The sequence below is a fragment of the Notamacropus eugenii genome, chromosome X (assembly GCF_028372415.1).
Source record: "Notamacropus eugenii isolate mMacEug1 chromosome X, mMacEug1.pri_v2, whole genome shotgun sequence".
Taxonomy (NCBI): domain Eukaryota; kingdom Metazoa; phylum Chordata; class Mammalia; order Diprotodontia; family Macropodidae; genus Notamacropus; species Notamacropus eugenii.
The window spans coordinates 23,640,606-23,654,236 of NC_092879.1; the positions used below are offsets into that span (position 1 = coordinate 23,640,606).

Genomic DNA, 13,631 nt, shown 5'->3' on the forward strand with positions numbered 1-13,631 from the left:
AATTGGTTGAGGATAAGAAGTTAAGTGGTTGAACAGGGAAAAAATATATTTGTATCAAATTTCTCTGGTAAGAGATTTGTATGTAAAACATATAAGCATTCTTGTGTTTGTGTGTGTGTGTGTGTGTGTGTGTGTGTGTAGCTGAATAATGGTAAGATGTCCTCCCACCTTGCCTTTTTGTGTTGCCATGTTATGCAGAAACACTGGACCCAGAGTATGCAGGAGACCCTGAATGTGCCAAGAATAACCTCCCCCCCAAGGGAACAAAAGTTATTGTTAACATCCCAAACGGGACTTCCCGTGTGTCTTTGGGAAGCAAAACAGGTGCCAGTCAGTCCACATTAGATGGGAAACTGCTTGTGCAGCTGGGACCTTTGTAGATAAGCAGACCACCGTATCTTCACGGTCTATTAGTTCCCAAGGGAAAAGAAGTGGGCTTTGGTGCTGCCTGGCTCCTCCCCTCCAGGAGGGGTTTTGTCCTTTTCCCACCCCTACTGCTCTTTCCCTCCTCCCATGCCACTCTCCTTTAAGTAGAGATGGGTATTTTCCCCTCCTTCTTTGGCCTGCTGTTATTAAAAGACAAGCTTCTGTGGGGATTGTGAACTCTTTGGGTTCCACATGCATGCTCATTTATCTTGTAATAAACCTAGTTTTCATGTAAATTTCGTGAAGGTGTGATTCCCTGTTGTAGCTGTGTGTCTATCCCTCTTTCTCTGTCTCTGTCTGTCTCTTTCTCTCTCTCCATACACACACACACACACACAGATGTGTGTGTATATGTGCATATGTGTATAATCATTTGTCATTCAGCTATACATAAATGGTCAAAGGATATTCAGTGATCCTAGGAAGAACTGCAAAGTATTCATAACCACATGAAAGAAGCGCCAAGCCACTCATAACAAAGGAAACACAAATCAGAACAACCCTGACGTTTGACCTCATACTCTGCAAAGTGGCAAAAGAAAAGGACAACACACACTTTTGCCTTGTTGGTGGAACTGTGAAGTGGTATAACCGTTTGGAAAGCAAACTGAATGGCATCAAGAAAGTGACAAAAATGTCCACACTCTTTAAAACAAAGACCCCATTGCTGGCCTTCTACCCCAAGAAAACCATCCGTAAAGGCCGCTCAGTGTGACTGTGATGGACAGAGCTCCTGGCGTCTGAGAAACTCATGTTCCTGAGTTCAAATCCAGCCTCAGACAAATATTTCCTAGCTGTGTGAAGCTGGCAAGTCACTTAACCTGGCTGGCCTCAGGTTGCTCATCTGCAAAAGGAGCTGGAGAAGCAAATGGCAAAGGACTCCAGTATCTCTGCCAAGAAAACCCCAAATGGGCTCACGAAGAGTTGGACACGACTGAAAAAAGACTTAACAACCACATCCACGCCATCAAGATGGCAAAAGGTCCCCATGTACTTCAAAACATTTTCAGCAGCACTTTCTCTGACAGCTAAGAAATGGAAAGAAAGTAGAAGCCCATCTACTGGGCAAGGGCTACACAAAATGTGGCATGTGAACCTCACGGAATGTTTCTGAGCTGTAAGGAATGATGGGGGTCATGAGTACAGAGAAGCATGGGAAAAGCTTTTGTGAACTGCCGGAGCAGAGCCAAGAAAAACCATCCACAGGAAGTGTAAGAATAGAAATGGAGAGGACAAGGGCACATCGAAAAATCAAAAGTAAACACACCAAAGTCAGAAAGACCAAGTAGGGCGGAGATAGGAGGAGACACCCCCAAGCTTCCTCTTTGTGGAGGGGGGGAGCTCCAGAGGTCTTGCACCTGACGGAGTTTTGGACATTCTCCACGTACCAATCACTTAACGGTGATGACCCTTTTGGAAGTCCTCTCTAGAAAAGACCACTATCATTTGTCATATAGGATGGCTCTCTTGAAATTCCAAATGCCACGTAGACAGACAGCTTGAGCTCAACATAGTCAAAGCCGAATCATCCTCTTTCCCCCAAACCCTCCCCTCAGTTGCCATCTCCAGTGATGACTCTCAAATCCACCCATCCAGCCCTAATCCCCTGCTGACTTCCCAACTGCCTGGTAGCCATCTTCAGTATGCTGAATTTCACACATCCCAAACCGAGCCGTGATCTTCCCCCCGCCCCCAACCCTCCCCTGTTGCCGCAGAGGGCAGCAGCAACCTGCAGTCTTTCAGGCTGAAACCGAGGAGTCCTCCTCCGCCGCCCACTCTCTCGCCCCTCCCATATCTAGCCTGTTGCCAAGGGCTGTCGGTTCTACCTTAGCAACAGCTCTCGGAGGCATGCTCTCTTCTCTGCTCTGATACTGCCACCTCCCTGGTGCAGGGCCCCACGACGTACTGCAATAGCCCGCTGGCGTGCCTGCGGCCCCCACTGCAGTCCCCTTTAGGTTCAGCCACTAAGGAGACTCCCTTCGGGCGCGGCTCTGACCGAACTCCGGGGCTCTCGCACTCAGATTCTAGAAGCTTCCCAAGGCCTCCGGAATCCGAGACATCCTCCTCTTGGGGGCGTTCCACGCCCTCCCTCACCTAGCCCCCTCCTCGCTCTCCAGGCTTCTGGCACCCCACGACCTAGCATTTTCTCTTGTCCTCACTGCCACGCTCTTCCCCCCAGAGACACTGAGCTCCTGGCTCTTCCAGGAACAAGAAGCCCTCCCTCCACTTCTTGGCTCCATGCATTCTCTCTGGCTATCCCCCAAGCCTGCAAAGCTCTCCCTTCCCACCTCTGGCTACTGGCTTCCATCTTGGGGAAGGACTGGAAGCCTTCCCCCAGCCCTCTTCATTCCAGGGCCTTCCCCTCTTATCTCGTCTGTAGCTTCTCTGGACCCCTCACCGCCTGCCGCCATCCCTCAGACTGCCATCTCCTCCAGTCTGGGGCCTCTTTTGGCTTCCCGGCTCGTAGCACGGTGCTCGGCACAGAGTAGGGACTTACTTAATCGACGCTGAATGACCGCCTGGCAGCTGCAGGTTGAAGGGGATAGGACTTTGCTCGCTATGGGGATGGCCGAGAGATACACCTTCAGAAGCTTTTCCCTCCGCCTCAGGGAAGGCCCAGGAGCGGGGGTGGGGGGTGGGGGGGGGGCGGGGAGAGGAGGGAGGTCTCGGCAAAGGAGGCTGTCGGGAAAGAAAACGGCCAGCTAGCGTTTACGGAGACCCACTACGGGCCAGGCACTGTCCCAGGCCAGGCCAGCGTCCCATGCAGTTGCTCTCATAGTTGGGGAGGTTTTCTGGGAAAAAGGAGTCTCCCGCGCCATGAACCCAGCCCGCCTTGGGTGGGGGGAAGGGACGAGGCTGAGGCTAGGAATCCATTAGCAAGCGTCTATGCACCCCTCATCGCCCAGTCTGCCACCTTACCTTTGCATGAGGGCCCGCGAAGGTCGGACCAGAAGAAGCTGCGCGGCCGCTTTTCCTCTGACCCGGGTGGGCCAAGCCTTCCAGGCCGCAGCCTCGGCAGCCGCGGGCGGAAGCACTCGACAGCCACAGGCAGCCTGCGCAGCCGCGTGGAGCCGCAACCACGGTCTTCGCCAGTGCGCGTGCGCAGAGCCAGGGTGTGAGCCACGCCCCCTCCCCTCCCCGCTCCGAGCTCCACCCCAGCCTGCCGGGACTCGATTCGCCTTCCTTCCTGTTCTGGCTCGGGAAAGGAGTGCGCCAGGGGCCTTGGCTCCCCCGGGCGTAGCCCTCCGCCCTTGCACGTGCTAGCACACCTGACAGGCTGAATGCAAACAGTTTTTATTATTATCGTATTATTATTTATTGTTTTCACGGTGACGTGGATCCACGGGCCGGATATTAAATCGCGCTGCCTCAGACAAAGTGCACCAGGCGTAAATCTGTGTCAGGACCATCCACGGTGGTCTGTGTCCTTCAGATTCAGGGTCCCCACCAGTGATTAAGCGGACCCTCAGAAAGGAATTTCTGCACTGCGCAGCTTGTAAATACAACAGGAGAGCAGACTTTGACAGAGCTTCCACTCCAAGTACAGTGCAGGACGTCTGCGTGTTCTTTCCCATTAAGGAGCCATGACACAGTGTAGGTCCAGGCGGTACTAGGATATGGAAAACGCCCCATTATTCCAGAAAGGGTCTTGGGTTAAAGGCCTCCTCAGGAAGGCGAAGCCAGCCCCATCTGGCTTTGTTGACATAGGAAGTACCTCAGGGAAGAAAGAGACCATGAGGTCCAGACTCTTCTCACTTCAAGCCCTGGCCCTTGTTAGCGTCCACAATTTACATGAAATGTTGCCACTGCCTAGATGACCGCATGGCACGCCGACTACTTGGCATTCTGGTGGCTCCGCACCTACTGGGTGACTGCCCACTGACCAAAGACCTTGATGGAACATTGTTAGTGCTGTGGAAGTGGCCACCTCAACAGGCGTAGCTGGGACGGGGGCTGCATACCTGCCCCTTCTTGCTTCTCTTTTCCCCGTTTTGTCTCTGTGCACCAATGCCTGAGGTTTTCTGTGCTGATTCCAACACGTGATTAGCTGATGGCACAAAAACCCTCTTCTGTATTGACGGATGTCTAAAAATTTACTCTTTCAAAGTTCTTCTACAAGCGTTGAGAATGTATTGAGTTTGCTGCAAAGAGAGGGTGTCTTTTTAGGGTTCCTTTCGCTCTAGTAGGCCCCAAGGACCCACCCAACCTATTCTCACTTCAAGAGTGGGCTTGGCCTTTGTCTTGGTGTTGTTCTACTTTGACCCCATAACATCTAGGCCTCCCAGTGACAGGATGGGTTCAGAAATGCTGTGTGTTTGGGGGGTACAATCCCGTTCCTTCAAGGTGATCCCACTGGGTCTTGATGGTGGTCTCAAGGGCCAGCTGCAGCTAGTGGGTCGAGGTGATAGGACTGGCATCTGCTGATACCACCTATCAAGAGGAATAGAGGTTAGCTGGGGATTTCCTCCTGGGAAGGGGGGTGGAGTGCGGATGTCTCATCAGGATTTCTGTTACAGCCACCAAGCCTTGTTTTTGAGGCTTTTTCCTCAGAGCGAGAGACCCCAGCTGTAGGTTCCCTTCAGCAGCAATTGCCCTGGTGAGCCAATCAGCTGGGAGGAGCCAGGGATGAATTGGCCATTGTTTGACCAAGGCCCGGGTATCGTTGCCCCACTACACCATCTTCACTGTCGCTGGTCAGATTCAGTCCTGGGACCGCCTCACACCAGCTGGCTCCCTGTGCACCCCTTCTGGGCCCATTAGCAAGCAGCAAGAACAGACCCCTTCAGTGACATTACTTAGAATCAGAGACCTAGAGTTGGTAGAGACTCCAGAGGGCCTTTAGCCCCTTCTTGGCACATAGAGACCCTAAAACACAAGCAACACCGATCTTGGACAGAGGCCTGAGTCTGAGGCCTCCTGAGGTCCCTGCCTGACCTTCTCCCATAGAGTAATCCCCAAAGGCGTTCATCAGAGATGAAAACTGGTTCTCACTGTCTGTTCAGGCCCTTCCAGAAGTCACCCTCTGACCAAGGAGCCCACAATCAGTTGGCACTGGTGTGTTTGAATAGCCTTTCTCCAAGGCTGTGGCCTGACTGCTTTAGTAAACGCCCATAACCAACTGAGCTTGGCTTAGGAGGCCGAGAATTACATTTTCAGTGTGAGCGTTCATACTTCAGAAATCTGCAAAGGCTGCAAATCAGGGCTGCATTTCGTGCTTGTCAAGACAAGAAAGGGATGGTAAAAATTTTAATATCGCAGATTCGACTTAAAAATGTACCCACCAAAACTTGGGTTGGGGCTGATGAGCAACCACCACCACCACCACAACAAAAGTACATCTAGCCATACATTTTTCTTCTGGAGAGCTGGTCGTTTAATTTTTAGCAGTACATTCCTGTCTACAGTCCTTTCTGGTTGACCCAGCAATGGGTCATGCTGGTTTATGTCAAGAATTCCTGACTTGTCCCTCTCAGACAGATGTCCCTAGTTCTTTTGAAAATCCTTGTCAATTTTTAAAATTATTTATTTATTTTTAGTTTTCAACATTCACTGCCACAAGATTTTGTGTTCCAAAGTTTCTCCCCATCTCCCACTTCCCCCACCCTGAGACAGCATGCATCCTGACTACCCCTTCCCCAAATCTGCCCTCGATCCTATCACACACACACACACACACACACACACACACACACACACACATCCTTCCCTTATTCCCTTCCCCTCTATACCCTTGTATGTGTGTCTTGCCTGTAGGTCTTATTTTCCAATTGCATGTAAAAACAATTTTTAACATTTGTTTTTAAAACTTTGAGTTCCAAATTCTCTACCTTCCTCCCTCCCCAGCCGCCCACACTGAGAAGGCAAGCAATTCAATACAGGTTATATATGAGTCGTGACACAAAACACTTCCATAACTGTCATGTTGTGAAAGACTAGCTATATTTTCCTCCATCCTATCCGGTCCTCCATTTACTCTGTTCCCTCTTTTGACCCTGTCCCTCCCCAGAAGTGTTTACTTCTAATGGCTCCCTCCTCCCACTTGACCTGATTATTTCATCTCAAAACTGATTATGTCTTTTGATCATTTATCAAATGGGAATTGGATCTCACTTTTACAAATTTGGCTCAGCTCCCTATATGTGTGAGAAATCAGGCCTTTATCAGACACACTTGCTCCAAACTTATTTTTCATAGTCACTATTCCTACAGTTACTATACAGTTACAGTTATTATTCATACAGTTACTGCATTTCCCTCCATCCTATTCCCCCATCCCGTTTATTCTAGTCTTTCTTTCTCTCTCCTTTCACCCGGTCCCTCCTCAAACTGTTTTGGTTCTGACCATCCCATCCCTGAATCTGCCATCCCTGCTGTCACTGCCCCCCCTTTTCTTATCTCCTTCCCCTCCTACTTTCGTGTAGGGCAAGATAGATTTCTATACCCAATGTAGTGTGTATGTTAATCCTTCTTTGAGCCAATTCTGATGAGAATCTCCCTCACCTCACTTCTTCCTTCTCCCCCAACCAGTGTAAAAGCTTTTTCTTGACTCTTTTATGTGAGATAATTTACCCCTTTCTACTCCTCCCTTTCTCTTTCTCCCAGTACATTCTTTTCTCACCCCTTAATGTTTTAGCTATTTTCTTTAGCTTCATTTTCAACTTACTCCTGTGCCCTCTGTCTATATGTAGTTCTAAGTACCCTAACAATGAGAAAGGTCTTATGAATTACAAATATGATCTTCCCATGTAGAAATATAAACAGTTTAACGATATTAAGGCTCTTATGGTTTCCCTTTCCTGTTTACGCTGTTCATGGTTTTCTTTATTCTTGTATTTGAAAATCAAATTTCCTATTCATCTTTGGTCTTTCCTTCAAGAATGCTTGAAAATCCTCCATGTCACTGAATGTTCATTTTTTCCCCTGAAGAATAGTCCGCTTTGCTGGGTAGGTGATTCTTGGTTGTAATCCTAGCTCTTCTGCCCTCCAGAAGATACTCCAAGCCCTCTGATCCTTTCCTGTGGAGCTGCTAAATGTTGTGTTATCCTGAATGTGGCTTCAACATGCTTGAATTGTTTCTTCCTGACTGCTTGCAATATTTTGTCCTTGACCTGAAAACTCTGAAATTTGGGTATAATATTCTGGGCATCTCTTTCAGGAGGTGATTGGTGGATTCTTTCAAATTCTGTTTTATCCTATGGTTCTAGAATATCAGGGTATTTTTCTTTGATATTTTCTTGAAAGGTGAAGTACAGGCTTTTTTTTTTTGATTATGGCTTTCAAGTAGTCCAATAATTTTTAAATGATCTCTCCTGCATCTATTTTCCTAGTCAGTTGCTTTTCCAATTCGATATTATACACTGTCTTCTATTTTTTTATTCTTTTGGGTTTGTTTTATTGGGAAATACTTTTGAGAAGTAATGTTTTATATAAATCTTTTGCGTTATTTTTAGAAGGCCTACTGCATTTTCATTTGTAAGTTAATTTATTGCCTATGCCATGAAATGACTACAAATTAAGTACAAAACAGCCAGAATTAAATTAGTGTTTAAACTTATACATTTAAAATTCAGTTCCTGAAGTGTCTAATTCTTTTAAAATGATGAGTGTAATTAGAGAAGGATAAATGAGCTTGTGAAACAAGGATGTGAATATGTTAAGTTTTGAAGTTAAAGTCAGGAATCTCTTTTGTTTTTGCTTAAGGAACAGCACTTCAGGACACAGAGTTACGTTAGTGAAGAGTAGCAACTATTGAGCTATCTTGTGTTATCATAATGAGATATCTGGTTTTACTTATGCCTGTTATTCAGTCTGAAAGGAAAGCATGTGCAGAAATGTATGAAAGCAACTTAAGACTCGCCTTGAAGGTGTTCCCATTCTTTAAAGGGATTTTGAGAGCAGTAGTATTTTTGTGAAGGATCTATTACTGTCACCAACGTAAGATTATAGCTCATAATTATTATCTAGGATATGTGATCCATGAACCCTGAACCCACCTGATGCTGTGATTATTGGAACTTGCTATTTAAAACTCTATGGGACTGGAATTTACTATTGTTTTCATTTGATCTGTACCTGACTTGATAGAATTATATTGCATACAGGAATGCAATTATGGGAATTCTGAGGAAAACTTTATTGTATTATTTGTACTTAGTCCCGCATGACTAGGAAACTGGACCATCTCCCTGTGCCTTTAACGAAGGACCTATGTTATACTGTTTTCTCTCAATTGTCAACCCATATGGCTTCTAAGAGCCCCTATAAGGTCCTTCCAAGTACTCCCCCTACTGCCCCTACCACACTAAGAGTGCGAACTCCTAGATCATCTGAAGATAGTCCTCTCTCAGTGAACATCTGAGCCCACAGAAGACTTTGTCCTCCAGTTCTGGAAAGCCCTGAAGGAGATGACACGTAATGCAGATGGCTTCCCCAAGAATCCAGGCCAAGTCAGTGAAGAGAAGAACTACCTTCCTACTTGAGCCTTCTTTCTGGATCCTTATATTCCATACACCATTTGCCCACATCCTTAGGCTGCCCTAGTTAGTTTTAGTTTTGGTTTGGTTTGTCTGACTGCATGTCTTTCTTTGACGGTGCCCCTCATTTCCCTTACCTTGGGCCTCCCCTTCTCTTGCTTTTGGTTACATTACAAAGGGTTGCTAAAACTCCCCTTTCAGTTTGCTGAGGAAGAATGATTTTTCCCCATACTGTCCTTGATCTGCAGGTGGCGCCTTTGGCACACATTTGACCAAAAGGTGCAGAAAAGTAAATCAGCTTGAGCCACCCTCCCCCTCCTTGAAAAAGACCTAAAACCTCCTTCCCAGAGTTGTGAAGATCAAATGAGATAACTATAAAATGTTTAGCAGAGTTTGCTTGCATAATAAATGTTTCTGTCCTTCCTATTTTTTTTCTCTAGACATTTTATTTCAAGTTTGATTTCATTTTAAGAAGATCTCTTGCTTCCTTCTCCTTCCAGGCACTCTTTCAGTCTTGTGGCCAAGCCATATTTTCGCCCTGAGGTCGAACTTTTAGTTGTAGTATTTTTCTCTTCTTCTGGATTTTCCTCGTGAAGATTCCTGACCACTTATGTATCTTCACAATGTTTGATGTTAACTTTCTATTGGTGTGACCAACAATAAGGAGGACTAGACAGTTTCTTTGATCCTCACAGATTCTTGAACATCTCGAAAACAGGAATTATGTGCAAGAAATAAGGCAATTTCAGCTGTCTTCAAGGTCTAATACACCAGGGACTCTAATGAAGTAAAAATCTTATGGATTAATAACGTTGTTTTTTGTTCATTTGTTTTCAGTCGTTCCCCACTCTTCCTGACCACATTTGGTGTTTCCTTGGAAAATATACTGGAGTGGCTTGCCATTTCCTTCTCCAGAAGAGGAAACTGAGGCATCATTTTCACCAGGCATAGACACTGTTCTGGGGGTGAGGGTAAGGGGGGTTCCGTCTTGCCAAAGCTAAGCTCTGCTTGGCTGGTGGCTCCCCGAGGACACTTACAGCTGGGGGTGAGTATCTCAGAGGTGCCATGGGAGCCGCCCATAGCCCCCCTGAGGCTCAGGCTCCTAAGCATCAGAGACCAGGGGTCAGAAATCATAAGCCCCAAACCCCACGATTGCTGGAAATGGTGCCCAACTGGTCCCCGTGCGACCTTGGCCTTCCACTCCCCTGAAATCTTAGGTCTGACAGCCCCTCTGTGATGGGACGGGGCACCTCTGTTTCAGGAGGCAGGTCCAGGAAGAGCCATGGGCTGAATTCCAAACTTTAGGGTTAGAATAGGGCACATATACCTGATTGGGGGCTGCCCCAAGGGAAAGGATGAGACTAGCAGGATTTTTCCCAGCTGGGGCTGTGGGAGCTAGTATTTGAGAGCACGGGAGAGGGATTTGGGGATATGTGTGTAAAGTCTTAATGCCCTTGGATAGGATGGAGGATTGCAGCAGACCTCAGAGCTGATCTAGTGAAAGCTCCTCTTTTGAGGAAAGAGTAACTGAGGCCGAGAGGAGGGCAGAGGTCCCAGAGTCAGTGAGGTGCAGACCCAGATCTTGAATGAGGGTGTCTCCTGCCTGCCAGACCAGCTGGCTTCCATCTTGGCCTCTCCCTCCCCTGATAGAAAAACTTCAAGCGCTGAAGGTCCCTGGGAAGGCACTTCCCATAAGCTGGTGGGCAGGTTCCACATAGACCTAGAGGTCTACTTAGGACTGTGGGGTTAAGTGAGCCACGCATTCCTACCACTAACTTTGGGGCAACCTGAGATGTACATTAAGCAGGGCCTGACCCTAAGTAAATTTCATGCTTTTGTGGAGTGAGTCTCTTCCATTTGTGAAACTATGGGCATGACCCTTACCTGCTTCTCTCAGAGCCCTACTTTAACGTCTTCTGGGGGCTTAGAGTGGTCGACTGGGCAATGCCATTGCTTCCTGCCCGTTGGACTTGTTTAATATGGTAGCATATGTATAGAGCAAGAGAGAAAACATGGGTACTCATAGACATGAACAGAGAGTGAATATGTGAGTACTCATATATGTCAGAATACAAAGAATGATTACTAATGTTTATGAGAGCACAGAAAGTATGAATCATGTAAATGGATTGATAGAAAGAATTCCTGTACATAGGAATGAAGAGAAAGAAGCTGGGTGCATATGTTTATATAATCTCTGTTTCCATATCCATGAATTGTCATAGATTCTCCACATATTCATTTGCGTAAGTACGACTTTATAAACTACAGAGGAGGGACTCTGCAGGCCCATATGTGAGCACACATGGGTGAAGAGAGAGTACATACAAGTATGTGTGTGTGTGTGTGTGTGTGTGTGTGTGTAACATGAGTTAGTTCCCAAGCAGGATGATGTAATCTTATATAAACGTATAATGATATATGATATATTAAAATGGAGAGTAACATAAATATTTTATGTATATGCCGATTGACGCTCATCCTATATATTATGTTTTACATTTGTGTAGGATTATAAGGAGAGTCATTCAGTTCTTATAAAGAGGAAAACTGGAAGACATAGAGGCAGTGAACATAGAGAGGAGGTATTTGAGCCCTCCTGGGTAAGAATACACAAAGTCCAGCGATTTTGAAGAGGGGGACAGAGGGCCGTCCGCAGAGACTGCAGGGGGCCGCTGGACATCGGTCCTGGTCCGCGGGGTCCTCTCCCTCCCTGCCCAGCTGCCGGAACGGCCGCAGTCGGGAAACCCCGCTGGGAGCTCGAGACACTGGCAGAGGGGAAAATGACCCCGAGAAGTTCTTAGGGGGAGGGGGAAATAAGCCTGAGAACGTCTTAGGAGGTCGGGAAATGAGCTTCAGACAGCTGTGGAGGAGGGAAAAACGAGCCCGAGAGGGTGTGCAGGGCAGGGGAAGTGAGACTGAAATGGTGTGTAGTCGAGGGATGCTGTCTCCATGGAGCCGGGGGAGTGGGCTGCCTGATCAGGGCCAGCAGAGGTAGGGGCGGAGTTGGCGGGAGGAGGACTCCTGCCTCGCCAAGGTGGGCGCTGACGGCAGCGGTCATCGGTGCTCAGCGGGGGGTCCACCTGGCCCAGACTCAGCTTCTCGTGACTGGTGGCTCCCTGTGGACCCCGAGGGCTGGGAGCTGGGATCTGAGAGGCTGAAGATGCCAAGGGACTCACCCAAAGCCCACCTGAGGCTCAGCCAGTGAGGGATACAAGGGGCCAGGGAACTTGTAAACCACATACTCCAGGACTGCTGCATAAGTTAGAGTAGGGCAACGCGTCCCCAATGGTACCTATGGGACTTTGTCCCTCCCCTGCCCTGGCCTCACAGTCCCTGTGAGATGATGGTTGGTGTACCTTTAATTCAAGGAGTAGGACAAGGAAGAAACAGGGGTTTTATTCCAATCTTTAGAATTATAATTCGGGTAGATGGGCCTGAGTGGGGGCTGCTCCAACGGAGAAGATGAGGCTATCAGGGTTTTCTCAGCTGAGGCGCAGGGACTAGTTTCCTATCCTAGGGAAAGGGTGGTATGGGTGTGGGACTGCAGTCTGATTGCCCTTGTTGGCCTGGATAGGACGAAGGCCTAAAAGAGACCTCAGAGCTCATCTGGTCCAGCCTCCTCGTTTGAGAAAAAGGGTGGCTGAGGTCAAGAGGAGGGCAGGGACATGGCCAAGGTCACACATTCCGTAAGGGACAGACCGGGTCTCTCCTGTTTGCTAGCCTTGCCGGCTTCCATATTGGCCTCTAAAGGAAAGCGCAACACAGAAAGATGTGGCCTACATTAAAACACACTCCAATCTGACCTATTTCAAAATGTGTTAGCAATAATTGAACTAAGGGTGGGATGGAAGTTTGGACATAAACACACACATACAGACGTACAGAATCCCACATGCTCCCACATGTACACACACACACATACACACATGCACGCAGGGGTGAGCGCGCCCCCAAATCAATGAACAGTGAATCAGATATAATTTAGAATATGCACAGCCACAGACATACAGAAAGTCTCACTCCCACAATTCCACACACGCTCTGGTGAACCAATGATCAAACAGGGGATAGGATGGAAGTTAAGACATACAGAGACACTCACACAGAAACACTGAAACACATACACTCCCACACTCATTCACACTTGGGCACCTCTGGAACAATTGTTTCGTTAAAAATATTTTAATCCATATCAATACTGATCATGGTGAGAAGATACAGGAGGGTCTCGAGAGTGCCTGATTGACTCAGGAGGTGCGGCAGACAAAGGCAAAACTGGATGAGAACCTTAACTCCTAAGGGAAACGTCAGGGGAAAAGATGGTGGAATATTTGGACATATCTCCTCATAGATGAGCACTACTGTCTTCCATGTGTATTTTGACACGGATGAGTACTCACCTCTTCTCTCACTGTAGCCATACATCTGAGTAATGATATATTATCCTTATGTATTCTTAGGTGAATGAATATTCCTCCACACTCTCTTATTGTCCATACTTCAGTACTCATATATACTCTCTATAAATAAATCAATATATTTACGTTCCCCCAAGTACTGCAGTCACATACTTATGATATACATATGTGTGTGTGTGAGCAGTCATGTAATCAGTGTATATACATGTACTATATTTTCTCTTTTGACTCATATACACGGTTATTCAAGTATTCTCACTCTATATTGGCATAGATGAGCATTCATACGGCTTTTCCATGTTCCTCTCTG

At 47.3% G+C, this 13,631-nt stretch overlaps 1 protein-coding gene across 1 annotated transcript in view; it reads right to left on the reverse strand.

The window, feature by feature from the left end:
- Positions 1 to 3,530, reverse strand: part of LOC140516158 (protein bicaudal D homolog 2-like) — a 28,610-nt gene extending 25,080 nt beyond the window's left edge. Inside the window, exon 1 of the mRNA XM_072627132.1 lies at positions 3,346 to 3,530. Within this exon, the coding sequence (XP_072483233.1) occupies positions 3,346 to 3,353 (8 nt within the window). The 5' untranslated portion in view covers positions 3,354 to 3,530. The remainder of the gene's footprint in view (positions 1 to 3,345) is intronic.
- Positions 3,531 to 13,631: the final 10,101 nt, after the last annotated feature.